General features: G+C 41.9%; 2 protein-coding genes across 7 annotated transcripts in view; one reads left to right on the top strand and one right to left on the bottom strand.

Moving 5' to 3' along the window:
- Positions 1–2,586: 2,586 nt before the first annotated feature.
- HNRNPDL (heterogeneous nuclear ribonucleoprotein D like) lies at positions 2,587–9,811 on the bottom strand. 4 transcript variants are annotated; one of them, XM_040479923.1, is made up of 8 exons: positions 8,852–9,676; positions 7,898–8,066; positions 7,639–7,800; positions 7,056–7,187; positions 6,801–6,915; positions 5,911–6,081; positions 5,481–5,573; positions 2,587–4,327 (listed from the first exon to the last, which is right to left on the bottom strand). In XM_040479923.1, exons 1-7 carry the CDS (start codon positions 9,292–9,294, stop codon positions 5,503–5,505), a joined length of 1,263 nt encoding a protein of 420 aa, XP_040335857.1. In that variant the 5' UTR covers positions 9,295–9,676; the 3' UTR covers positions 2,587–4,327; positions 5,481–5,502. The 4 variants fall into 4 exon arrangements, with proteins under 4 accessions (XP_040335857.1, XP_040335875.1, XP_040335883.1 ...); XM_040479941.1 differs by lacking the exon at positions 5,911–6,081 and having other exon boundaries at positions 8,852–9,809; XM_040479949.1 differs by lacking the exons at positions 2,587–4,327; positions 5,911–6,081 and adding an exon at positions 5,003–5,107 and having other exon boundaries at positions 8,852–9,811.
- Positions 9,812–10,210: 399 nt separating this feature from the next.
- Positions 10,211–24,577, top strand: part of ENOPH1 (enolase-phosphatase 1) — a 38,299-nt gene continuing 23,932 nt past the window's right edge. The window contains exon 1 of one of the 3 annotated variants that reach the window (XM_040479974.1): positions 10,211–10,551. In XM_040479974.1, coding sequence (XP_040335908.1) covers positions 10,468–10,551 — 84 coding nt within the window. In that variant the 5' untranslated portion in view covers positions 10,211–10,467. The remainder of the gene's footprint in view (positions 10,552–24,577) is intronic. The other 2 variants (XM_040479972.1, XM_040479979.1) reach the window with 2 other exon arrangements.

Here is a 24,577-nt window from a genome sequence, read left to right as displayed (position 1 = left end):
AACTGTACTAAAATCTTATTTTCCTACAAAAGATCTCAGTACTTACAAATTAATTGTATTAAAGACTGCTGACCAATCTAAATGCTAACAGATCATTCCCATAGGTGGCAAAAGCTTGTTCAAAATCTAGGACTCAAGAGATGCTTAAGGGAATAGAAATCTAAGATTCCAAAATGTAGTGCATTTTGTTTTCTTTAAAGATTGTTTGAGAGAAAGTGCAGGCACACATGAGTGGCAAAGGGGTAGAGAGAGAGACAGCAAGTGAGAATTCCAAGCAGGCTCTGTGCTGTCAGCCCAGACGTCTGCACAGGGCTTGAACTGTGATATCACGACCTGAGCTGAAACCATGAGTTGGATGCTTAACTGAGACACGCAGGTGCCCTGTGAGTTGGTATTTTTAATTAGCTAACTTCTACAATTTTAAAATCAGGAGATTAACCAAAATTTTGCATAGGGCCTTTTGTGGGGTTGGCAGCTCCTGTCTTTTAATAAAACTATCACCCTATGTAAGTGTTGACAACCCAAGACACAAATACCGAAGTAGAGAACATCTGAAGACACCCCTTGTGCAACCTCATCAATGATAGCAAATTCAGTAAATTTTAGTCAATTACCATAAAAGCCACCAACTGCAAGAGCCTTTTTTTTTTTAAATTTTTTTTTCAACGTTTTTATTTATTTTTGGGACAGAGAGAGACAGAGCACGAACGGGGGAGGGGCAGAGAGAGAGGGAGACACAGAATCGGAAACAGGCTCCAGGCTCCGAGCCATCAGCCCAGAGCCTGACGCGGGGCTCGAACTCACGGACCGCGAGATGGTGACCTGGCTGAAGTCGGACGCTTAACCGACTGCGCCACCCAGGCGCCCCGCAAGAGCCTTTTAAAGTAGATAGCTTTCAAAGAATTTCTCTGAATCCACCCTTAAAATATTTATGTATGGATAGGCATTTTTCTGTCAGAAGAGAATTCATTTTTGGTCAGATTCTTGAAAGGACATAACCACTGGAACAGCATAAGGAAAATTTTTTTTTTTTAGAGAGAGCACGTGCGAGCAAGCACATGAGCAGGGAGGGGCAGAGAGAGGGAGAGAATCCCAAGCAGCTCCACACTGTCCGTGCAGTCTGTTAGGGGACTTTATCTCACAAACCCTGACATCCTGTCCTGAACTGAAAATTGAGTAGGACGCTTAACCAACTGAGCCACCCAAGCACTCCTGCAAGACACTTTCTTACATATTTCTAATTTGTGTTGGCCTTTGATAAACTCTAACCATTTTGTTATTCAACATTTCTAGGTTTTAAGTAAATCTGAAATTATACTGAATATCCTTTTTAAAACTACAACTCCAGGCACCTGGATGGCTCGATCGGTTGAGTGTCTGACTCTGGATTTTGGCTCAGGTAATGACCTCACGGTTTGTGGGACTCTCTTCCCCTCTCTCAAAACAAACTTAAAAGAACAAACACCCTACAACTTACTCCCAACACCCTCTGACAATATACCTCCCCCCAAATGGGGGGTACACCTTTTTAAAAAGATTTTTAAGTTTTCTCTACCCCCAACATGGCACTCAAACTTACAACCCTGGGATCAACACACATGCTCCACTGCCTAAGCCAGACAGCAACCCAAAGGGGTGCACCTCTTAAATGACTCCTAAAAGAATAAAACCAGGGGTCAAACTGCCACATAAACACAAATCTTCAGAATGTTTATTTTCCTATAATCCCCAGGACAGCACTATATTCTATCCTAGTTTATAAAAAGCAGTGAAGTGTTATAGGTGGTTTCTTACCATTTCAACCAAAATTTGTTGCAATTCCACATCCAACCCAAGACAAAAATACGAAACCCCATCTAATCCTAACAGACCATATTTTATGACTTCATAGAAAAGGCAATAAAAAAGTTTATACAACTGCAGCATCCTTAAAAGTGATTCAGTGAAATTTAGCATCCCGTGGTTGACATCTTATCAAATCTTGGTATTGGGTAGTGATGAAGTTTTCATATATTAAAAAATTATTAAAGTGTAAGATTATCAAGAAGTCCAGTCCCTATCACCATTTTGAATGATGCATCGGATAATGGAATAAAAGCTCTGCTTATCCACATTAGTACCCCAACACACATCTTAATTCTTAATATACCCAATTATATAAATTTAACTGAAACTAATGAAATCAAGTTTCTATTAGGATGAGAAACACCACACAGAACTTGGTCAAAACCATTCAGATAGCATACTTAAGAAAATACACAGGCTACTTGAATGTTTGTCATAGGCTTTCAGAATTTCCATCCTCACCCCTTCAATTAACTTATCAAATTAGTTCTAAATGAATACTTCAGGGTATCTTGATAACTTTCATTCATCAAAATCAAGTGCCTAGAGCACTTTTCTTGGCTTATTTAAAATTTACATCATTTGGCACTTAAAGAGCCTAAATTCTTAATAAGAGTCCAAAGCCTCTTGAGGGGGTAAAAAAGCAAGCACATTGTTTTTTGTAAACCTCAGACAATAATCTCTAGATGTAGTGTATTTCTTCAAAGCCATATATACCAAGACTTGATTGAAGAGTTTGGATTTTGTTTAAAAAGCCTTTATTCATTTTTGATCAGGGAAAGGACAATCTCAATGTCAACTTGTCACCTAATCATAAATTTGAACTTAACAGGATTCACTGCCCTAGACACTGCACCTACAGACTTTGACAACGTAACTTAAAATGAAAATCTCCCTTGTTCCCTAAGGTTGCATGTTGAAAGAATAAACAGTCCCTTGCAATAACCAACATTGGTACTTGGCCTAGGTTTAAGGTCAAATAGCAAAACAGGAGCAGAACAAGGCCAAGTGCATTGTAACTTGATAGCCAGCGAGTACAAACATCATTAAACAAAGAAAGCTGCAGGCACCAAATAAAACAAAAGGCAGGTTCATCAGCATAAAAAATTTACATTTGGTTGAAGGTGAGATCAACTGCTCTGCATATGAACACGTATGCCAATCCTAAAGGCTAATGTAGAACCACAGAAACAAAACTTAAAAAAAACCTTAAATCCAACTACACTGAATGTAAAATTTGAAGCTTAGATTTACCCAGGAATTTCTCCAAAACCTAGAGCTAAAACTGCTTGATTCACCAGGAAAATCTGTTGTAATGACTCAGTCACCTTAGATTTGCATTGACATACATAAAATTTAAATTATACTTTTCCTCACTACTCCTATGTCTGAATATGGAATGCTTAACTATGCAGCTCATGCACTAATGCATTAAAAATGATGGAATCTACTAGCATGACTTTTTCTAAAAACTCACACCACATTAACAGTTAACACCCAATATAGCTTCCTAAAAGAAAACATTTTGTTCAGTTTGGTGCTTGCTGTGACAATACCAATAGAATACAACTGACTTCCTCAAGTCACTACTTCAAATATCTGCATCTAACTTTTGCTCAAATTTTAACCACCTCATACCTATCTGCCAAAATCCTTGTAACGATTTCGGATACTCAAACTGTAGCTCCAACACACTGTTTAACAGTGCCTTTTCCCTGGGTATATCTGGATGTTTTAATCAAGAAAACAAGTAAAGTCATGGTATTACAATTAGCCAAAGCTCTAACAGACCAGATTCTGAATGAGCTTACCCTAATCAATGGCTTTCCAGAGACAGGAACAAAGCACAATCACTTCTATTTACAAAAAGGAACTACCAACATGCTTTGTGCTAAAAAGGTACAGTTCTTCAAAATATAATCCAGAAGACTGATGGTCTGCTAGAAAGCTTCCACTAATGACAACACTATGACAAGGTCTCCAAATACACAGAGAAACGTTACAGGTGTGGTGGAAACCTCAGCAGGGAAATGAAGCCTTAGAGCATAGACTACATCTAACAAAAAGGGGGAACAGGGGCACACTGTAGCTGGCTATTCGTAAAAGGACCACAGTTTCTCCCTATGGACCAATATTCCCTACAAAATAAACTGTGCCTTAATTATTGCTTATTTTAAATTACACTTTTACAGAGCTATTTAGTACCTGACGCAGAAAAACAATCACATAAGGAAGCATTTATTTGAGGTTTAACATGAAATCATACAAATAAAATTTGTATAAACACAAATCCACATTGAGTCATAACACAGATAGCAAAAGACAAAGTAAAAACAAAGAAAACTAATTGGCGGCTATATACAGTTGGACACAGTTGTATCTTGTACACTAGAAAGTCTTTTACAAAATAATCATCTTAGATCAACAGAAGACCAATCTTCAATGTCGTCCTGCAAGATGGGTTAACTTTAGCAATCTCCTCCTAAAAACAAAAACAAAATAGCAATTAGATTTGTGTAACTCTGAAAGCTTTCAAAGGTCCACTTTCATGAATTGTTTTAAGTCCTCAATTTATTCTTTTCTTCAATAATTAAAGATCACATGCATATTCAATTGCAAAATGTAGATTGGGTAATTAATATTCACCCTGCAGTTCCCAAATGATAGTGAATTTAAATTTAGTAAGGAATCAGGGAATGCAATGTTCCCATATTCAGACTGAAGTATACTAGATTTAGGTCTACTAGAAGCATCTCTAGTAAGCCAAAAAATGCTCTTACAAAAATGAATTCCTAATAGGCTTATTATATTATAAGAACACGAATTGCTGTGTGCATATGATCTTTAATTTATATCCCAGATTTTAAAGTTCTTGTTTTGGTTTGTAGATTTCACTATTAGCTATAAAAAGAAAAAGCAAGCATTAAATCTTAAAGAATGAACACTTAAAATGAGGCTCCACAATTGAAATACAACACTAAACAGAAGACCAAAATGATTAAGCTGTAAAAAGGCATTTATGTACTTTAACTCCTGTAAAAAACCATTTAAGTTAAGTTTAGACACTTAATCTTCAAAAAGATTAAAAAAGAAGCCAAAGTCTGAAGTTTTCCACTTTAATCTTTACGCTGGTACATGAAGTTGGAAGAGACCATACCACAGGACAGCGTTTTCTGGTGTATGCCTTGCGCTCTGCCCGCAACGTGCGACCCCCAGAGATAGACGTGGTCAGGGTGACACACGGCCTGCAATGAAGTTCCCGCTGGCGGGTACAAACAAGGTATAATGTCAGAGTTAGAAGACAACATTCTTGTTTTCCTTAAGTTGTACCCATTTCAGTACTTTACCTGTTAATAGTTCTAAAAATGTTTAATTATTCCTCTAGACCACCTGGTACACAAAGCAAACAGAAAAACTCTTAAGTTTTTCTGTAATACTAAAGAAGGTGAGATAAGACTTTAAAGTTAAAGATCTATAGACACTTTAGGCAAAACAGGCTCATAAAGCAATTAAAAAATTAACAATTTAGTAAAAACAGACTACATAATATTTTGTTTTTACTTATTTTTCATTTGTCTATTGATCTTTAAATTAAATTAGACATTTCCACTGGTTTCTTGTACTCTTATACACACCTGTTTTCTCCAACGTCCTCCTTTAGTATGGCTGGTAATTGTTTTGGTGATTGCCACCCCCTCGAGACGCCTTGCCGTAAGTGCTCTGTTGGCCTATTTTGAAAACACAAAAAAATTACATTAAGAATGCTTTCTATAAAAGTTTCATCATAAATATTAATAGAAAATTATTAAATGTGTAATACTCTGCATGCCAAAACATCAAACCATGTATTTTAAATAGCTATTATAAACTAGTCATGTATCACATACTCCAGAACATTTCTAACCAAAGTCTTTGTCGGTAACCATCCTATGACTATCAAATGCTTCAAAAACTCCCAAACACTTCAAAAAACGGAAAACCCACACACAATTGCAGAATGGGATTGCACTTTTAACACTGAATTTTAATACCATTGGTTTATGAAATTAAGTTAAATATTCTTACCACTGTAGTCTGCATATCCCTGTCCATATCCATAGTTCCCATAGTTATACCCAGTATAATCATAGCCGCCATAGCCACTATAGTTTTGATCACCACCATAGGCACTATTGTAATTTCCATATCCTTGATCATAATAGTTATTAAATCCTTGGTTCCAGTTTTGGCCCTGACCTGAAACAATGCACAATGATTGTTAGGAGACAACTTCTGACCCCCAATCCTAACATAAAATGTTGTGTTCCTGTCTCTCACTCCACAAATCTTAAACAAGCAGAATGTACATCTATATTGCTATCTGACTGGACAAAATTATTATTTTAATTATCATAAAAGGGGGCAGAAAGTCCAATTGTGCCAGTTATCAAGCTTCCTACATGTAATGGAAAATCAGGACAGGGGCACCTGGGTGGCTCAGTTGGTTAAGCAACAGACTTGATTTCAGCTCAGGTCATGATCTCAAGGTTTGTTGAGTTCAAGCAGAGCCTGCCTTTGATTATCTCTTTCTGCCCCTCGGCCATGCGCACAGGGGCGCACTGTCCTTCAAAATAAATAAACTTTAACAGGAAGGAAAATCAGGAGAAGGTGAAAACAGGTAGATTGTTTAAGCTTTAAAACAAGGACTCCTGCCCAAAAAAAACCCTATCATGCCATGAGGTACCATGTAATCTTAACCACATTAAGTGGTATTATTTCTCCATTCGTAATGGCCCTGTCAGGCTGGCCATTCTTTGAAGAGGTGAAACCAGTAAACTAACAAAAACCCACCCACTAACCTGAGAATTTTTCATATTCAAACAGTTTAAAACTAGCTTTAGTTTCTTATGGGCTTATTCCTATTTAGCAATTTGCAGCCTAAACCACTGAGCCATCTTCAAAGAATTAAGTCTCACCTCGTCCACGACCCCTAGTACCACCTCGTCCACCAGCTGCAGCACCTCTTCCTCCTTTTTGTTGTTGCTGTTGCTGCCTATAGACCTCTTTGGGTTGTGCAACTTTGATTTCACACTATAAACACATTAAAAAAACAAACAGAATTTTTACTATGTCAAGCCCTTTTATTCTTCTCAAAACAAATTGAGAAATTCACTAAAAGAAACAAAAACCACTCTCAACATTTTCACTTAATAGAATCAAGATGGCTTTACCTTCCCAGAACCAATTTGATGATATCTGCTTTCTAACAATTTCTTTACTGGCTCTTCATCTGTATATGTAATAAAGCAAAATCCTCTTCTTTCATTTGTTTTTGTATCCATGGGAAGTTCAATATTTTCAATCTGAAATCAAGAAGCACACTCACGATCATCCAGTAATGATAAAAGCTACCAAAAGTTTTTAGAACACCCCAGGTCCTTTCCAAGTTTCAAACACATATTGCATGTTACTCTAGTCACATTACATCTGTATAAAAGCTCCTACTTTACTGTCAACTCAAACTGCAAAGATTCGTCTGTGAAGCATTTAGAAAGGAGAGCAAAACTTCATTTATTATTTTGTACCCAACAGATGCCATTGGTAGAAGTCCAAACACTGACCACACCAAAGCACCTGTGATTTGGCCAAAACAAATTCAGTATCGGTTTCCATCATAGCACAGTAAACAGTGATTAAGGTAGTGACTAAAAAGGACCTGAGTAGTTAGTTTAATCTCTTCCACATCGGATAATGTTCTTTTCTGTAAAAAGCCGGGATTACATAAACATACACAAAAGTAGTCATAAAGCGCACCTCTCCGAAGGCTCCAAAATATTCTTTAATTTGTTCTTCAGAAGTATCTGGGCTCAATCCACCCACAAAAACCTTTTTGGGAGGTTCTTTCCCTTTTAAAGCTTTGGCCCTTTTGGGGTCTATCAATTTGCCATCCAGTTTGTGTTCTTTCAGTTCCAAAACCTACAAGACAAATTTAATCTGACAACGCTATGCAAGGAAAATCCCCAGACAATTTGAAAAGTACACAGAAGGACTACAATGCAAAACCTGCTCCTACCTTATCAACACTAGCAGCATCTTTGAAAAGCACAAATCCAAATCCTCTTGATCTTCCAGTCACTGGATCTGTTTTTATTGTACAGTCTACAACTTCCCCAAATCGAGACAAATATTCAGTCAGATCTTTCTTGCTTGTATCCCAGCTCAAGCCTCCAATAAACATTTTACTAGAAATAAAGTTATTTTTTTAAAAAAGATTAGCAGCGCCTCACACGATTACTTCAGTTCTGGAGTTATGTTAACTACGAACCAAGCACGGGGAAGTTTAACTGTATATGCAAGGAATTCAATCCGGGTCTACAGATCAAGTATTAAAACAAAAAACACAAACCCTCTCCCCAATTCCATCGAGGTCGCTTATTCGAAACAGTGGACAGCGTGCTCGCCATGCTTCATGATACGAAGTTTAAACAAGATCAGCAAAGTATGTTCGATTGCTTTAAGATTTAAAAACCCCAACTTCCTAAGCTGATCCCTCACAACTTAGGTTCATCCTCTTTCACAGCTGTCAGGCCAACACGCCACCTAAAGAACTCTTAACACGTCCTGGGGATCCAAGTACCACTCACACACCGATTCCAAACGAGTAATTCCGTAACACCGCCCAGGAAAACTGCGCGGGGCCCTAGCACAGACACAATGAAAAGGCGGCAGCAGCTGCAGCATGTGGCGCAGCGAGGCCGGCCCCTCCCCCTCGGGCCCCACGCGGCGCCTGCGCACTCGGGGCACAGACGCCGCCGCCGCCCTCCTCCTCCAACTCCTCCGCCCTTCCCCCACCCTCCGCTGGAGTCACCCCTCCGTTTCCTACTTTCCTCTTTCCTCTAAGCTAGTGGGGCCCGGCGGGCACGCGAGGAATCGACTTGGGGCAAGAACCGGGATAGCGCGCGGCTCCCGAAGGATGAAGGGCGCGTGCGGCGCGCTGGGGGAGGGGGAAGAGAGAAGCGTGCGGTACCCGTCATCCTGCTGATTCTTGCTCGCGTTGATCTTGGATCCCTCTGCGAATTCCTCTATGTTGCTGTACTCGTTCATGTCCTCCATGGTAGCGGAGCTGTCGGCCGGGGGATGCTGGCGCGCAGTCCGGGTCGCGGCAGCAGCGGCGGCGGAGCGTTGTATGGAGCTGGATTTAAAATGGCGGCGGAAGAGATCCGGGCGCCGCCTGCGCCCTCCCTTTATAGCCGCCCCTCCCGCCAATCGGGAGGGCTGCTGGGCGGTGACGTGGCGCTGGGCCCGGCGCGCCCCCTGCCGGGCGGAGCTGGGAGCGAGCGAAGGGAGGAGCGGGGCGAGCTGCCGAGGCGCCCGCGGCCGCCAATGGGAAAGGCTGCGGGAGGCTAAAGTAGCGGGAGCAGAGGGGAACAATGGCGGCGGCACATGGGAGAGCCGGGGCGGGACCTCCATCGCGGCCCTCCCGGTGAGGAGCGAGGTCGCGGGTGAGGGGACGCGGGCTTAAGATGAGAGAAGCGTCAGAAGAGAAAAACGAAGGGGCGAAAAGTCCTGGGGTCAAAAATCCCGAGCAGTGCCGTCGCAGGGCCACAGTCCCTCTTGTCTTGAGAGCCTTTGTCTCTGGCGTCCGGTCCAGCCCACTCCTAGTACAGAGCCATCAACCCCGCCTTTTTCCAAAGCCCTCGGTCCCCCAGTGCGGACTGCTGCGGTGGCGGCTGCTGCTATCGATTAGCACCGTGGCCGGGTCGCTCCAGAAAAAGGCGGACTGCGCCCGGCGCCGGCGGCTGAGACAGCGAGCGCGCTCCGCCGCGCGCACGCGTGTTTTGTCCTCGAGCTGGCTGGAACCAGCCGAACAGGAAGCGGGCGCGCGGTGGCCCCTCCGGACAGCGGCGCGGCGCGGGCGCCTCTTCCGCTACCGCTACAGGCGCGCGGGCCGAGGTAGCGCGGCGGGCCTCCCTAACCGATCGGCGGGAGCCCGGGCCGACGTAGTCAGGCAAACCAGTCCCGGTACGGCCTCTTTTGCTGGCTGAGGACGGGAGGAGGGGCGCGAGCCCGGTCAGGTTACTGTAAATATGCAAAAGCGGAGGCAGTGGGCGGGGAGGGGGCTAGGTGCCGTAGAGGGCAAGGGGCACTCACATCCCCGGCGCGCCACTCGCGGGGCTCCCGTCTGCACGTGCCCCGGGCCTCTCCCGCTCGCTCAACCAGTCTGCGGAGAGCGCGCGCGCGCCCGCGGACCCGGCTCCCGCGTTCGCTTCTTTGTTCCCGCCCACGCGAGGCCCATTTTGACGGATCGGGTTCGAGGCCCTCTGGCGGCCAATCGGCATCGACGCATTTACCTCCCCCCACCCCTTCGGAACCCTGCGAGGACCGCCCCCTTTCCCTGCCCACGTGGTCTCGTCCTCTGGCCCTTGGCAGCTCTGTACTTCTGGGCCCCTGTACGGCCGTGTGATCCACCTTTAGGGGCGTGGAAGTGGTCCTGTACCTTAAGCTTCGGGCCGCACGCAGTTGCCGGGTGGGCGATTCTTGCGGGGCTGTCGGAAGCCCAGAACGGTGCTGAGGGCGCAGCCGGCGCCGCCCTCTGCCCTACCTACCAGTAGGCCGATTCTGGTAGTTGCATCCGGTAGGGAAATGGTCGTGCTTTGCGTGCCCGCCGAAGTCACTGTGATCCTGTTAGATATCGAAGGTACCACAACCCCGATTGCTTTCGTGAAGGTGAGGGGCGGAAGGGAGCGGGGAAGTGACTTGTGCTTAAAAGCATTAAAAACATTTTTTTTAGGTATTGCAGGCCTTGTACTACAGACGCGAAGCGTAGGAAAGGTGGTGTGGCTTTGCGCCGCTCTGAGATGGGAGGAAGTAGAAAGGCTGCGGCAGGTTGCGGGGATCTTTTCGTCACCGCACCCTGTTCATCATCCTCGCCATTCCCTGTCCTTGGTTAGATGCTGATTGATGGGTGGGGAATGGGTGGAGATGGTGGCGAAAAAGGGTGGAGGAGGGCAGATGCGCTCGGACTGGGAGAGGCGAGGTGGGCGCCTCCCGCCGGCCAGGTGTGCGCCCTGTCGCCCCGCAGGTGAGCGCCTGCTTGGCTCTAGGTTGGGCCTGGCTAGGCGGTGGCTGCGATGGAGTGGTCCTGGAGACGTCTAGTCGCGCAAAACGTAGAGTGAAGTGTCAAGATAACTTTTCAGGTAACCCTGGTATCTTGGACCATGGTGGTTATTCTTCGCCCCTTCCCACTCTTGCAACATTAGTGGTCAACTGCATGCTTCGTGTTATTGGATTGGGCAAGGTGGAATGTAGCGCTGATTTATTAAGCTATAGATCAAACATGTCTAGATTCCGTTCATTTTCCTCTGAACACCATGGAAACTTGAAGCTCTTACACAGAGCCTTTCTTCTAGGGTGTCATTATTAACCAAACACTTGCCTACACGTAATTCATAAGCATATAGTTCTGCTTTTAGCAGAGTTTTAAAAAATACATACGTTCTATCAGAGTAAGTAGCAAGCATTAGTGTAATTTGTAAAAGAATTCCTTGGTCTAGTCTACCCTTTATTTGATTTCTAGAGGTTTAAGATAAAAGCATTAACTAGAAGCGTTTACATACAGTAATAGGTTACTTACAACGTAGGAAAAACCCATCTTTCAACAAACAAAGCGGTCTGAGTTTTAAATATTTTTACGTTTATTTGTTTATTTTGAGAGACAGAAAGAGTAGGGAAGGCGCAGAGAGAAAGAGGGAGAGAATCCCAGCAGGCTCAGTGCTGTCAGCACAGAGATCATGAGCTGAAATCCAGTCGGTGACTTAACTGACTGAGCTACCCAGGCACCCTGAGTTAAAAATTTATTTTATTTTATTTTATTTTTTTATTTTTGAGAGAGAGAGAGAGAAAGAGAGCACAAGCAGGGGAGGGACAGAGAGAGAATCTGAAGCAGGCTCCAGGCTCCAAGGTGTCAGCTCAGAGTCCTAGGCGGGACTTGAACCCACAAACCGAGAGATCATGACCTGAGCTGAAGTTGTCCGCTTCACCAACTAAGCCACCCAGGCACCCCGTGAGCTTTAAAATTTTTTGTTAGTTTTATTTATTTATTTATTTATTTATTTAAATTTTTTTTTTTCCAACGTTTTTTAAATTTATTTTTGGGACAGAGAGAGACAGAGCATGAACGGGGGAGGGGCAGAGAGAGAGGGAGACACAGAATCGGAAACAGGCTCCAGGCTCGGAGCCATCAGCCCAGAGCCCAACGCAGGGCTTCAACTCACGGACCGCGAGATCGTGACCTGGCTGAAGTCGGACGCTTAACCGACTGCGCCACCGAGGCGCCCCTATTTTATTTTAAAATGCTTATTGGGGCACCTGGGTGGCTCAGTCCGTTAAGCAACTGACTTTGAGCCCTGCGTCAGGCTCTGCGCTGACAGCTCAGAGCCTGGAACCTGCTTCGAATTTTGTGTCTCTGTCTGCTTCTTCCTTGCTCATACTCTCTCAAATAAACATTAAAATTGTTTTTAAAAAATGTTGATTTATTTTGAGAGAGAAAGAGGAGCAGAGGGAGAGGGAATCCTCAGTGTGCTCCACGTTCAGCACAGAGCTGGAAATGGGACTTCATCTCACAACCTTGAGATCGTGCATGACCTGAGCCAAACAGGAGTCCCACTCAACTGACTGAGCCACCCAGGCACCCAAGTTAGTTTTATTTTGAAAATTACCTGTGAAGAATGATTTTCTTGATGTCAATCAAATAAACATTTTAGGACTTCAATATAGAACCACTTGCAAATTGTTTAGAAGAATCACAATACCATCTTAGCACATGTTCCTAAGAAATCTAATTTGACATTTTTTCTCAGTTTTTAATCATGTCAGAGGCCTCTGCAGAAATGTTCAGGATTGACCAAATGCTGTTAATGGAGTTGACTTTCTTTTTCCTACTGATTGTGACAGAACCATTGCTTTCTTAGAGTTTTCAGAGAAAAAATGATTCCTCATATTTGTGGTTTGTAGTTCACAGCTTATTATCTCCACCAAGGGTAATCACAGGAGAGGTAGTGATGTGGCATAAGATATATACATCCCATTCTTGGAAAGTTGGTTAGGGAATAGGATACTTCATGCAAATCAGTTTTTTTAATGCTTATTTTGAGAGAGAGAGCAAGAGCAAGGAATAGGCAGAGAGTGAGGGAGAGAGAGAGACTCCCAATCAGGTTCTGTGCTGCCAGTACAGAGCCCAATGTGGGACTTGAACCCACAAACTATGAGTTCGTGGCCTGAGCTGAAACCAGGAGTCAGATGCTTAACCTACTGAGCCACCAGGTAGCCCCATGCAAATCAGTTTTATAACAAAATATAGGTGCCTCTCCCACCTCTTCCCAATCCTGTCTTCTGCCAGATGACATTATGAGCCACTTCTTGAAATCTTTGTTTATGGTAGACTTATTCTGACATCTTCCTGAGAGTTAAAATGCCTTCATGGCCTAAATAGATTTTTCTTTTTTTTAAGTTTGACACTGATCTATAGGTAAAGTCAAGGCAGGCTACAAAAATGATTTGGGGATTTTATTCAAAGGATAGTTTCTTGTGCTTTGTCCTATAATCTATTATTATTTTTTCATAATGATTATCGATCTATTGTAGTCTAATAACCTGTTATTAATTTGTTACACATTACTTTATCAAAACTGGTGTTTCTAAAAGTATGTTCATCACTTCTCTGCCTTTTGGCTAAGATCAAGTATAAAAGTATGTTGTGTTTTTTTTATTTAAAAAAAATTTTTTTTAACATTTATTATTGAGAGATGGAGAGACACAGAACATGGGCAGGAGAGGGGCTGAGAGATGGAGAGACACAGAATCTGAAGCAGGCTCCGGGCTCTGAGCTGTCAGCACAGAGCCTGACACGGGGCTCGAACTCACAAACCGCAAGATCATGACCTGAATTGAAGTCAGACGCTTAACTGACTGAGCCACCCAGGTGCCCCAAGTATAAAAGTATGTTAAGAAGAGCATTAAGTCTGTGTGGATATTTATAGTAACTATGCAAAAAGGATTCCGTTATTAAATGCACTTTTGGGAAATGTTAGGCTATACATATTCAACTAGGTTTCTTCATTGCACAGCTTCTCTGAGCTTTTCTATCATAAGTACACACACACACACACACACACACACACACACACACACACGTTTTATAAGTCTTCAAGAGAGTGGCATTTCACAAATTTACTTGAACAAAAAACTTTGAAGACTATGTCAGAGACTAACTTTTGGACATCTTTTATTTATTTATTTTTGTTTGTTTTTTAACATCTTTTAAAGAGGTACTAAATTATGTCCTTCTTGAATCTCTGAGGATGGAGGTGGGAATTGGACTTTATTTACTTTGGACTTTATTAGTCACATTAGGTGTATGGAACATGTAGCCCCACTTCCTATGGAAACAAACATTGAGTATTGTATATAGGTGACTTGTATACTTGACTCATTCTCAGAAACTCTGAGGTGTGTGCACTGTCTGAATTTTACTGATAGGAAATTAAGGTTCTTAAAAGTTGAACTATTATACCTAGGATTTGAACCCAGATTGTCTGTCTGAGAAACTCTTACATTTTACATTATTGCACTCGATCTCTAAAATGGAAACCACAGTGCTTGTTCCGTGTCTTTGCTTGGCTTCTGTGTATGTTAAATGACACAGTTGATATGATAACACTTCAATCAACACGAAGTATCGTAAAAGGATATGGTAACAAATTTTAATTTATACTACCTCTTGGAGGGATGCCTGGGTGGCTCAATTGGTTGAGCGACCGACTTCAGCTCAGGTCATGATCTCACGGTTTGTGAGTTCGAGCCCCACGTCGGTCTCTGTGCTGACAGCTCAGAGCCTGGAGCCTGCTTCTGATTCTGTGTCTCCCTCTCTCTCTGCCCCTCCCCTACTCATGCTCTGTCTCTCTCTGTCTCAGAAATAAATAAGCATTTAAAAAAAATATATACTGCCTTTTGGTGATAGGTTTAGGAGTGAACCCTTGAACCATAATAACTATAGTTGAGTCTTTATTTGCAGATTTGGTTCTGTAGTTGAATATACTATGAAAATTGAGTATTGTCAAAAATTGCTCTTGAAGCAATTAGGAATTAGGAAGCAATTTAGGAAGTCATTCCTCTTTATAGGCTGATTTCCATTTTCAGTAAGTCATGCATTCATTTTTCCTTTAGGGTGGAAACATATCCCTGCTTCTTCCCTTTAGCATCAGAGGAAGTAGTTGGTTTGGGATTAGGTGATATAAATGAAAAATATGTTGTGTCAAACATTGGCCTCATACTGAGCCACTCACACTGTAAGAGACAGTGGGAAACTGAGACTGTTTCATTGGGCAACAGAACACCCCCATTAAGTGGAATAACAGATTGCCAGCACTGGCTCTGGTTATTTTTTCCTCTCCTTTTTTTTGGGGGGGGGGGCTGAGCACTTACAGTTAAATGTGTATATGATGTACCTTAACTATATAAGATAGCACTTTTTAAAAATAAATTTTATTAATGTTTATTTTTGAGAGAAAGTGTGAGAGAGGGAAGGGCAGAGAGAGAGGGAGACACAGAATCTGAAGCAGGCTCTAGACTCTGAGCGACATGTCAGCACAGAGCCCGATGTGGGGCTCGAACTCACAATCCGCAAGATCATGACCTGAGCCAAAGTTGGATGTTTAACCAACTGAGCCGCCCAGGCGCTCCTATGTAAGATAAAACTTAACAGTTTGCAATAGCTCATGGGATTCCCTAGACTCCTCCCAGTCTGGGAAATGGTGTTCTCTGGACAGCCTGCTGCTCTATTACGACATGCCTCAGCCCTTAGGTGTCAGACAACAAAAACAATGGTTTTATTTACCAGCTAGTGTATCTTATTTTCTCTTGAGTCATAGCATTGTCTAATTTTTAGAACAGGAGGGGCTCCTAGATGGAATCATGCAGTGAATGTTCAGACGACTAATTAATTTCTCATGAGTTGATGCCTGGAGGGATGTCCTGTGTGAAGATCATTACAATTTGTTGGAGGCAGAGCAGCGGTAGAGCCCAGCTTTCCTTAGATATTCACAGTGCATCTGAATTCTCAAAGCCTCTAGCCACGCCCCTCACTGCAGGCAATATGCCTCTGGAGTTTGTTTTCTTTTCAGGTGCTGATTCTGATCCTTTACAGTGCTGATCTCCTAACATTTTTTGGTCATATACACCATCAGCAGAATTGGAGCATGCATTGCCAGTAGAATTTATAAATTGTGAACACATTTTATGGTCTAATTATGAAGTTATAAAACACAGTGGAATTTGAAGATGAGATTAAAGTAATAAATGTAAACAAAGGTTGTTACACTTTGTTCCCTTACCCTGTTGAATCATCTTGCATGGCCGTGGAGCCACCACTTGATTTTTGTCCATGTGTTGTAATACTCACTTTCTGACTTTGCATGGTGTATTATTCCAGTGTTTTTAATCTATAAGCCTGTGAAATAACACCATCACCTGTCTCTGTGGTTATCCTGTCAAGAGCCTTCAACTATTGTTTCTGGGTTTGGAGACAATTATCCTCTTGTTTCTGAAAATACTCTTTAATTTGGTGGGTTTCCTGTTGTTACATGCTGAATCTGTACACCTAACAGTTGACGTAGTTATGTTCTATAAAGTCACCGAGAATCTTATATTAGCAAATAATGAATCATTGCCCCTAGAGAAAATACAGGGTTAGGTTCCTGTGAGCCTCTGGTCATAGCGTTTCTGTGAGCTGATCAGTAGTAACCTTGTCTTCTGTGTGTTTCTGTTTCCCTTAATATATGTTACTGATAGATTAACATTGAACTCACAGCCAGTGGCACTGTAACTCATGCTGTAGTGTAGCCTATCTAAACACCTGTATTTTCTCCCTAAGGCACATCACAGTTTCTTGGGCTTAGGAACATTAGGCAGCACTTAGGCACTTTGCTTGGGAGCCCTTTTGAAGTGCAAGGTCACCAACAAAAAGCACAAAATGCAAAAAATATGTCAGTAAATCGACTCTGAAAAGGACACTTGTTTAAACTATGAGAGGTGAAACAAGTCAAATCGTCACTTTGTGTGGGGGAATGTGTACATCAAGTGTTTACAGATTTTTGCCACTTTGCACGTGTACCTGTTTCTGAATGATCAGGAAAGTGCAGCAAGTATTGATTTTGGGGTTACAAATAAACTTTAGTGAGTAGGAGAATTTGTAAGTATGGAACCGACAAATAATGAGGATTGACAGTATAGAGTAGTAGTTACAGGGATAGGTTTGGAGACTATACAGGTCTGGATTAGCATTCTGGCTTCTCCCAAATGTTTTATGACAAGTTAGTTAATGTCTCTGAGTGTAGGTACATATTTCCTCAGCTATATTGTGTGGATTTCTACCTCATAAGGCTACTGACAACATTTAATGAATGCTTAACCCTTGAAAAAACTTTGTAAAACAAATGAATATGTTTACATCAATATTTCATCCTACCACTCCAACAAATTGTAGTAGTGAATAGTGGGCAGGGAGCATGTTTTTCATTTATGCCTTAAGAAAACTTTGTGCTTGAAAAGAAAATCTTGGTAATTAAGAAGATTCCATTCATTAACTGAAAATAAGAACCTGATTGGGATTTTTGTCCCTAAAATATATTAAGTAGGGCATGGTGGGTACCCTTGCCAGAGGCTCTTTGTATTTGTGCTTCTCAGACTTGAATGTGTATACAAATAATTTAGGGACCTTGCTAAAATGTAGTTGGCTCTTTTTTTCTTTCTAAAGATTTATTTATTTATTTATTTATTTATTTATTTATTTATTTATGTATTTATTTATTTATTAAAAAAACATTTTTTTTTCCAGTTTATTTTGAGAGAACACACAAGCAGGGCAGGGGCAGAGAGAGAGGGAGAGAGAGAATCCCAAGCAGTCTCTGCACATCAGTGCAGAGCCTGATTCGGGGACCGAACTCATGAACCTGTAGATCATGACTTGAACTGAAGCCAAGAGTCGGATGCTTAACCGACTGAGCCACCCAGGTGCCCCCCCTTTTTTAAATTAAAGTTGTTTTTTATTTTTATTTAGAGTGAGAGAGAGAGAGAGCATGAGTGGGGTTAGGGCAGAGAGGGAGACAGAGAATCCCAAGCAGGCTCTGTGCTGTCAGCGCAGAGCCTGACATGGGGCTTAAACTTGCAGACGGTGAGATCATCACCTGGAGCCGAAATCAAGAGCTGGACACTTAACTGACTGAACCACCCAGGCACCCCCCTTTCTAAAAAATTTTTAAAAGATTTATTTATTTAGAGAGAGCATGAGTGGGGTTAGGGTGGAGAGAGAGAGAGAGAGAGAGAGAGAGAGAGAGAGAGAGAAAGAGAATCCCAAGCAGGCTCCACACTGTCAGTGCAGAGCCCGGTGTGGGGGAACTTATGAGCCGTGAGATCATGACCTGAGCCAAAATCAAGAGTTGGACACTTAACCGACTGAGCCACCCACGTGCCCCTAAAATGGAGTTTCTGGTATAAAGATATGGAACGGGACTTGATGCTGAGTTTCTCACAGATGCCCAGGTGATGCCACTGCTGTCGTTCTATGTACCACACTTTTAAGGATTTAGGCGTCATAGAAATTTGCAAGTTATACCTATGTGTAGGCCTGTTAACACTGCTCTTTTCTGATGGCCCATTTGATATGGTAAAGCAGACCAAGAAAGAGTATAGATGAATTAGAGATCTATCACCATTAACAGAACCACAACCTCTGAGAGAGAGGTTAAGTAAATTGATTATGAATCAGTAAGGCTGTATACAAGGGAACAAGGTCATGCAGTAAGCCTGGTAGACACCAAGGATTAATAGCAGGTCGCCACTTCCCCAGCTTTTTTTGCAAATCGCCTTCCAAAACTGAACTGTAAAGCAAAAGCCCCTTTCTTAAAGGACAAATAGAATTGTTAGCAAGGAGTTATGTGTACTTACAGGAGTAACTAGATAGTACACTTAAGTGTTTATTTAGTTGAATGTATATGTATAATAGGGACTTGCGTATAATGAGCCTTTGGATATCCTGGCAGAGGGGCAGGTAAATAGTGCCTTGCTAAACCTGTTGTATTATTTTCCTCTAGTTGCTGTAACAGAATTACCACACACTTAGTGGTTTAAGACAATACAGATTTATCATGTTATACTTCTAGAGGCTCAACTGAAGTGGATCTCACGGAGTTAAAAAAGGTATTGGCAGGGTTGTGTCCCTTCTGAAGATTTTAGAAAATTCTAGAAAAATTTCTTTGCCATTCCCAGTTTCTAGAGGCTGCCCACATTTCCTGGTTCTTGGGCCTTTCCTCTGTCTTCAGAATCAACAGTATGGCATCTTCAGACCAGCCTTTCAGTCTCTGACTTTGACCTTCCTACTTCCTTTTACCTGTAAGGACCCTTGGGATTGCATCAGGCCCAACCACATAATCCAAAGATAATCTTGCCATCTTGAGAATCTTAATTTATTATATCTACAGTCCCTTTGCCATATAAAGTAACATATTCATAGGTTTTGAGTTTTAGGATATGGACATCTGAGGGTGGGGGAATTTTCCCCTCTACCATGCTTGGTTAGCACAAACATCTCTAACAGATGCCTTTAGAGGATCTAGGCTATAAAGGAATTAGAATTTATATTTGCTCCACTTGTCAAATTTATCATTAATGGTGTTGGATACAATCTATAATGTTTTCTTTAAGATTTGACAGTTTTTTTCTTATTTTTATTAATATTTATATTTGAGAGAGAGAGTGTGCACGAGCAGGGGAAAGACAGAGAGAGAGAGATGGAGACAGAATCTGAGCAGGCTTCAGGCTCTGTGCTGACAGCTCGGCCTGAGCTCAGTTCAACGTGGGGCTCAAACTCATGAGCCATGAGATCATGACCTGAGCCGAAGTCGCACACTCAACCGCCTGAGCCACCCAAGTGTCCCTGACAGTTTTTGTTTTAAAGATTGTGTTGATATTTAAGGATTGTGCTGGTATGGAGGTTGGTAAAGACATTGTTTAAGGGCTAGAGTTTTACCTTAGAGAATGAGGTATTTGGCAAGGTTTTGAGTTAGATTAAGGGGAAAAAAAGATCTCAAACTAAACCTTCTATGTTTTAGAAAATACGAATTAAACAGACAAATCCTTGATCCTATAAATATTTGTTTGAGGTAGTGGATACTCATTTTTTTTGGTTTTTTTTTTTTCCAGTTTATTTTTGAGAGAGCGTGTGCACACGCTAGCAGGGGAGAAGGAGAGAGAGAGACACACACACACATACACACACAATCCCAAGCAGGCTGTGTGCTTTCAGTGCAGAGCCTGACTCGGGGCTCAAACCCATGAGCTGTGAGATCATGACCTGAGCCAAAATCAAGAGTCAGACACTAAACTGACTGAGCCACCCAGGCGCCCCAGCAGATACCCATTGAGAGCAAATGATTGAGATCAAAATGATACAGGTTTTGATTCTATTTACTTATTTATTATTTATTTTTAAAGATTTTATTTTTAAGCAATCTCAACACCCGATGTGAGGCTTGAGCTCACAACCCCAAGATCAAGAATAGAACAATCCACCGACTGAGCCAGCCAGGTGCTTCTTGATTCCCTTTAGAAACATAATCCTGCTTATATACTTTTCTAGTGTTAGTTTAATATGTGTATTTTTGAAATATATTTTAGGTTAAAACACTTTTAGAAATGACTGATGTATTCTTGATTGTTTAGCGATGCTTGTAATTTACTCTTATATGTTCTTTTATATTTCAGCAGTATATTTTAAAAGCTAATAATTGAGAAATGTTGAGGTTGACATTTCTTTCTCATGAAAACTGCTATGTTACTTTTTTTTTAATTTTTTTTTTTAACGTTTATTTATTTTTGAGACAGAGACAGAGCATGAACAGGGGAGGGGCAGAGAGAGAGGGAGACACAGAATCGGAAGCAGGCTCCAGGCTCTGAGCCAGCAGCCCAGAGCCCGACGTGGGGCTCGAACTCACAGACTGCGAGATCGTGACCTGAGTTGAGGTCGGACGCTTAACCGACTGAGCCACGCAGGCGCCCCAACTGCTATGTTAATTTTATGGTTTTTCTGGGAAGAGAGCTTGTGTTGTCTGACAATATATCCCAACTTTGGTTAAACATTCGAATGATAAGTATTGTCACTTCTACCGTTTTTAGCACTGAGAAATATATGATGCCCATTCTGCCCTCAATATGAAACCGGCTAGAAGACAGCCCTCAAGGGACAGCAAACTAGAAAATTCCTTCTACCTATACTGTTTATTATTGATACCAGTAACTGCAATTGAGTTACGTTCCCCATCTTCACTGAATCTCTGAATTTAGGCTTTTTCATCTGCAAGGATGAGATAGTAGGATCTGGTGTGCTTATCAGGTGGTGATGAAGACTGAATGGAATAGAACGCAGAACACTTTGAAAAATTATAAAGCTCTGTAGAAACACTGATGATAATGCAAGAAGTATCAGACTAAGGGATACAGAGAGTGCTTGTGAAGATTCAGTAAGGAAAAGGGGCAACTAACATTTACTGACACCTGCTCCACATATTTTCCCCACCATGATTACCTCCACCTCTACTCCTTATGGCTCTAGTCAAAAATACAGTAAGAATGAGACCAGTGTATCTACTTTCAAAGAATTTGTGGAAGCACTAGAATGGCAGGACTGTCTTGATAAGTAGCTGTTGGGTGGTTTACTTAACATTCTCCCAAACCTTCCCCATTGCTTCATTCTGTTTCCGAAAGGGACATATACCCATGTTTGGTACATGAGAGGATTTTTGTTGATTCAACCAGAAACAAAGGGAAGAGGCTTTGGAGAATCACTGTATTAGGTCTGAGTATATCAAGAAGTGGATGGAAAGCACCCCTGGCTTGACTTTCTGGTCTCTTACTCTAGAACCTTTTGTGTCACTGCACTTGTATGATCTTTCCTTCCTTTCCCTCACATTTATTTAAATACCAATCATGTGCCAGGCTCTTCTAGGATCCAGAATCCTTAAGACCCAGACTTCACCCTCACGGAACCTGGTAAGGAGGACAGGTACATACATAGGTTGTCTTTACACCATGGAAATCCTTTCTGGTTTCCTGTTGGCTGAGAGATAAAGTTTCAACTTCTGCACTTCAGTGAACAGGATTTTCCAATTTCCTGTCCCTTTATTCTGTTACACGTTTTATAGCTGAAAATGCCCATAGAGGTCATGCCCTTTCATGCCACCACTGTTTCTTCAGCTTAGAATGTAATACTTTTTCCTCTCCAAGTGCAGGTTGGTTCCATGTACTCATTAACTTAAAAAATATTTATTGTGCTAGGCTATGGAAATGCAGAAGTAAGATCTGCTTCTGCTCTCAAAGGAGTTTTGTTTGAGCAGGAATTTCAGAATCCTCTCCCTCCTTTGTAGGGCCGTATATTTGCCACTGCAGCACATGCTGCCTCTGGTGTTAAATTTGTGTCCTGTCTCCCAGCAATGTTGAGAGCTCCTAATGGACAGAGACTGAAGCCTTTCTTTCCTTTTTTTTTTTTTTAATTTTGATAGCAACTGTTTAATTTACTTATTTCTTAGATGGAAAACCTGGTAGGTTATTTGGGTAATGGTCGACAATTACATAGCGTAACTTTGTATGTATGAATTGATTGGGGCCCAATACAATCTAAAACAAGAATTTTTAAAAAAGGCGCATAAGGCATTCAGTAAATGCTCTGTGATGGTGGTATGATGTGTTCCAGAATGGTCATGGGCAGGGTTGGGACTGAGTTTTTCCCCACCTTGTCTGTCCTTGCTATTTCACATTTCCTCAAGGTAGTACTGTTCATTTGAACAGCATATAACTTATCTGAAGTGTTTCTAGAGTGACATTAGAATTTTCATTGATCAACATTTCTAAAACCTAGAAGTCCGAAGGAAGAAATCAGCAAAAAATGGACCTTAAAAACTATGAAAGAGGGGCGCCTGGTGGGCTCAGTCGGGGAGCATGTGACTCTTGATTTCGGTGTAATGACTTGGTGTCATGAGTTCGAGCCCCGTCTTGGGGATAGAGTTTACTTAAAAAAAAAAAAAATGAAAGGTAGAAATTTAATTAACAATTAAAATTAAGTTAAAAGGCTGTGGGGTTGGGGCACCTGGGTGGCTCAATCGGTTAAGCATCCTACTTCAGCTCAGGTCACAATCTCATGGTTCCTGAGTTTAAGCCCTGCAATGGGCTCACTGCTGTCAGCACAGAGCTGGCTTGAGATCTTCTGTCTGCCCCTCCCCCACTGGTTTTCTTTCCCTCTCCCCCCCCCCCCAAATAAATAAATAAACTTAAAAAAAATTGGAGAAAAAAAAGCTATGGGGCACCTGCTTGGCACAGTTGGTTGAGCATCCTATTCTTTTTTTTAAATTTTTTTTCCAACGTTTATTTATTTTTGGGACAGAGAGAGACAGAGCATGAACGGGGGAGGGGCAGAGAGAGAGGGAGACACAGAATCGGAAACAGGCTCCAGGCTCTGAGCCATCAGCCCAGAGCCCGACGCGGGGCTCGAACTCACGGACCGCGAGATCGTGACCTGGCTGAAGTCGGACGCTTAACCGACTGTGCCACCCAGGCGCCCCGAGCATCCTATTCTTAATCTCGGCTCAGGTCATGATCTCACGGTTCATGAGTTCAAGCCCCACATCTGCACTGGGGGTGTGGAGCCTGCTTGGGACTCTCTCTCTGCCCCTCCTCAGCTCTTGTGCTCTCTCTCTCTCTCTCTCTCTCTCTCAAAATAAATAAGTAAACATTTAAAAAATTAAGTTTAAAAGTTAAATATATTCTCCTATGGAAACTTGTATCTGTTATTGTGAGAATAGAGGAAAGTCTTTTCCCCCCAAGTTTTTCTCAAAGTAATTCATGCTTGTTATAAATTGCACACATCATGGAAGAGTATAATATAGTAATATAGAGAGTGAATGTCTCCTTTTGCTCCTGCCACCCAGAGATGACCGTTAAGAATTTGGTGACTATTCCTTCTGATTTTTTTTCCTTTGCGTAGAGCAGTTGAGATTATTGAAATAAATGTAGTCTGATCTACTCCAAAAAAAGGCACCAATTATAATATCTAACTCCCACTTTTTAAATATGTAGGTAGGCCTCTGTCTTGCCCAGATAAACTTTTTAAGTATATCCTGTATTTAGCTCTGAGAAGTCCTTCTCTGTTTGATGATTCTTTTAAATTTTATTTTTTAATGTTTATTTTTGAGACAGAGACAGAGCATGAACAGGGGAGGGGCAGAGAGAGAGGGAGACACGGAATCTGAAACAGGCTCCAGGCTCTGAGCTGTCAGCACAGAGCCTGATGCGGGACTCGAACCCTTGAACTGTGAGATCATGACCTGAGCCGAAGTTGGATGCTAAACCGACTGAGCCACCCAGGCGCCCTCCCGTGTTTGATGATTCTTAACATTTTCCATTCTTACAGCTTACCCCCACGTTACTCCTTTACTAAAGAAAAAAAGGTATTCTTTTTATAGTAAAAAAAAACAAACTTATTTTTGTATCATACTTTTGATTTTCATAATTAATTGCTCATTTAATTTTCAAAATTGGCTTTGGTGTATGTAGGGGTCAGAGAGGGGTGGAAGGCAACCCCCGGTGAGCCTGTTGTACCCAGTTTTCCATCACTCCTCTACAGAATGTGAACATAGTCAATAGCTCTGTC

This window comes from Herpailurus yagouaroundi, unplaced genomic scaffold, assembly GCF_014898765.1.
Source record: "Herpailurus yagouaroundi ecotype Mexico unplaced genomic scaffold, PumYag 28, whole genome shotgun sequence".
Taxonomy (NCBI): Eukaryota; Metazoa; Chordata; class Mammalia; order Carnivora; family Felidae; genus Herpailurus; species Herpailurus yagouaroundi.
The sequence above is the reverse complement of the archived record's forward strand: the minus strand, read 5'-3'. Positions and strand labels throughout refer to the sequence as shown.

Bases quoted from the DNA above. Each gene is read 5' to 3' on its own strand.
- HNRNPDL (XM_040479933.1), bottom strand. From the start codon at position 9,294: ATGGAGGTCCCGCCCCGGCTCTCCCATGTGCCGCCGCCATTGTTCCCC. The intron at 8,067-8,851 runs GTACCGCACGCT...CTTTATTTCTAG, and splicing joins AAGAATCAGCAGGATGACGG to TAAAATGTTTATTGGAGGCT. The intron at 6,916-7,055 runs GTAAAGCCATCT...ATGTGTTTATAG, and splicing joins ATCAAATTGGTTCTGGGAAG to TGTGAAATCAAAGTTGCACA.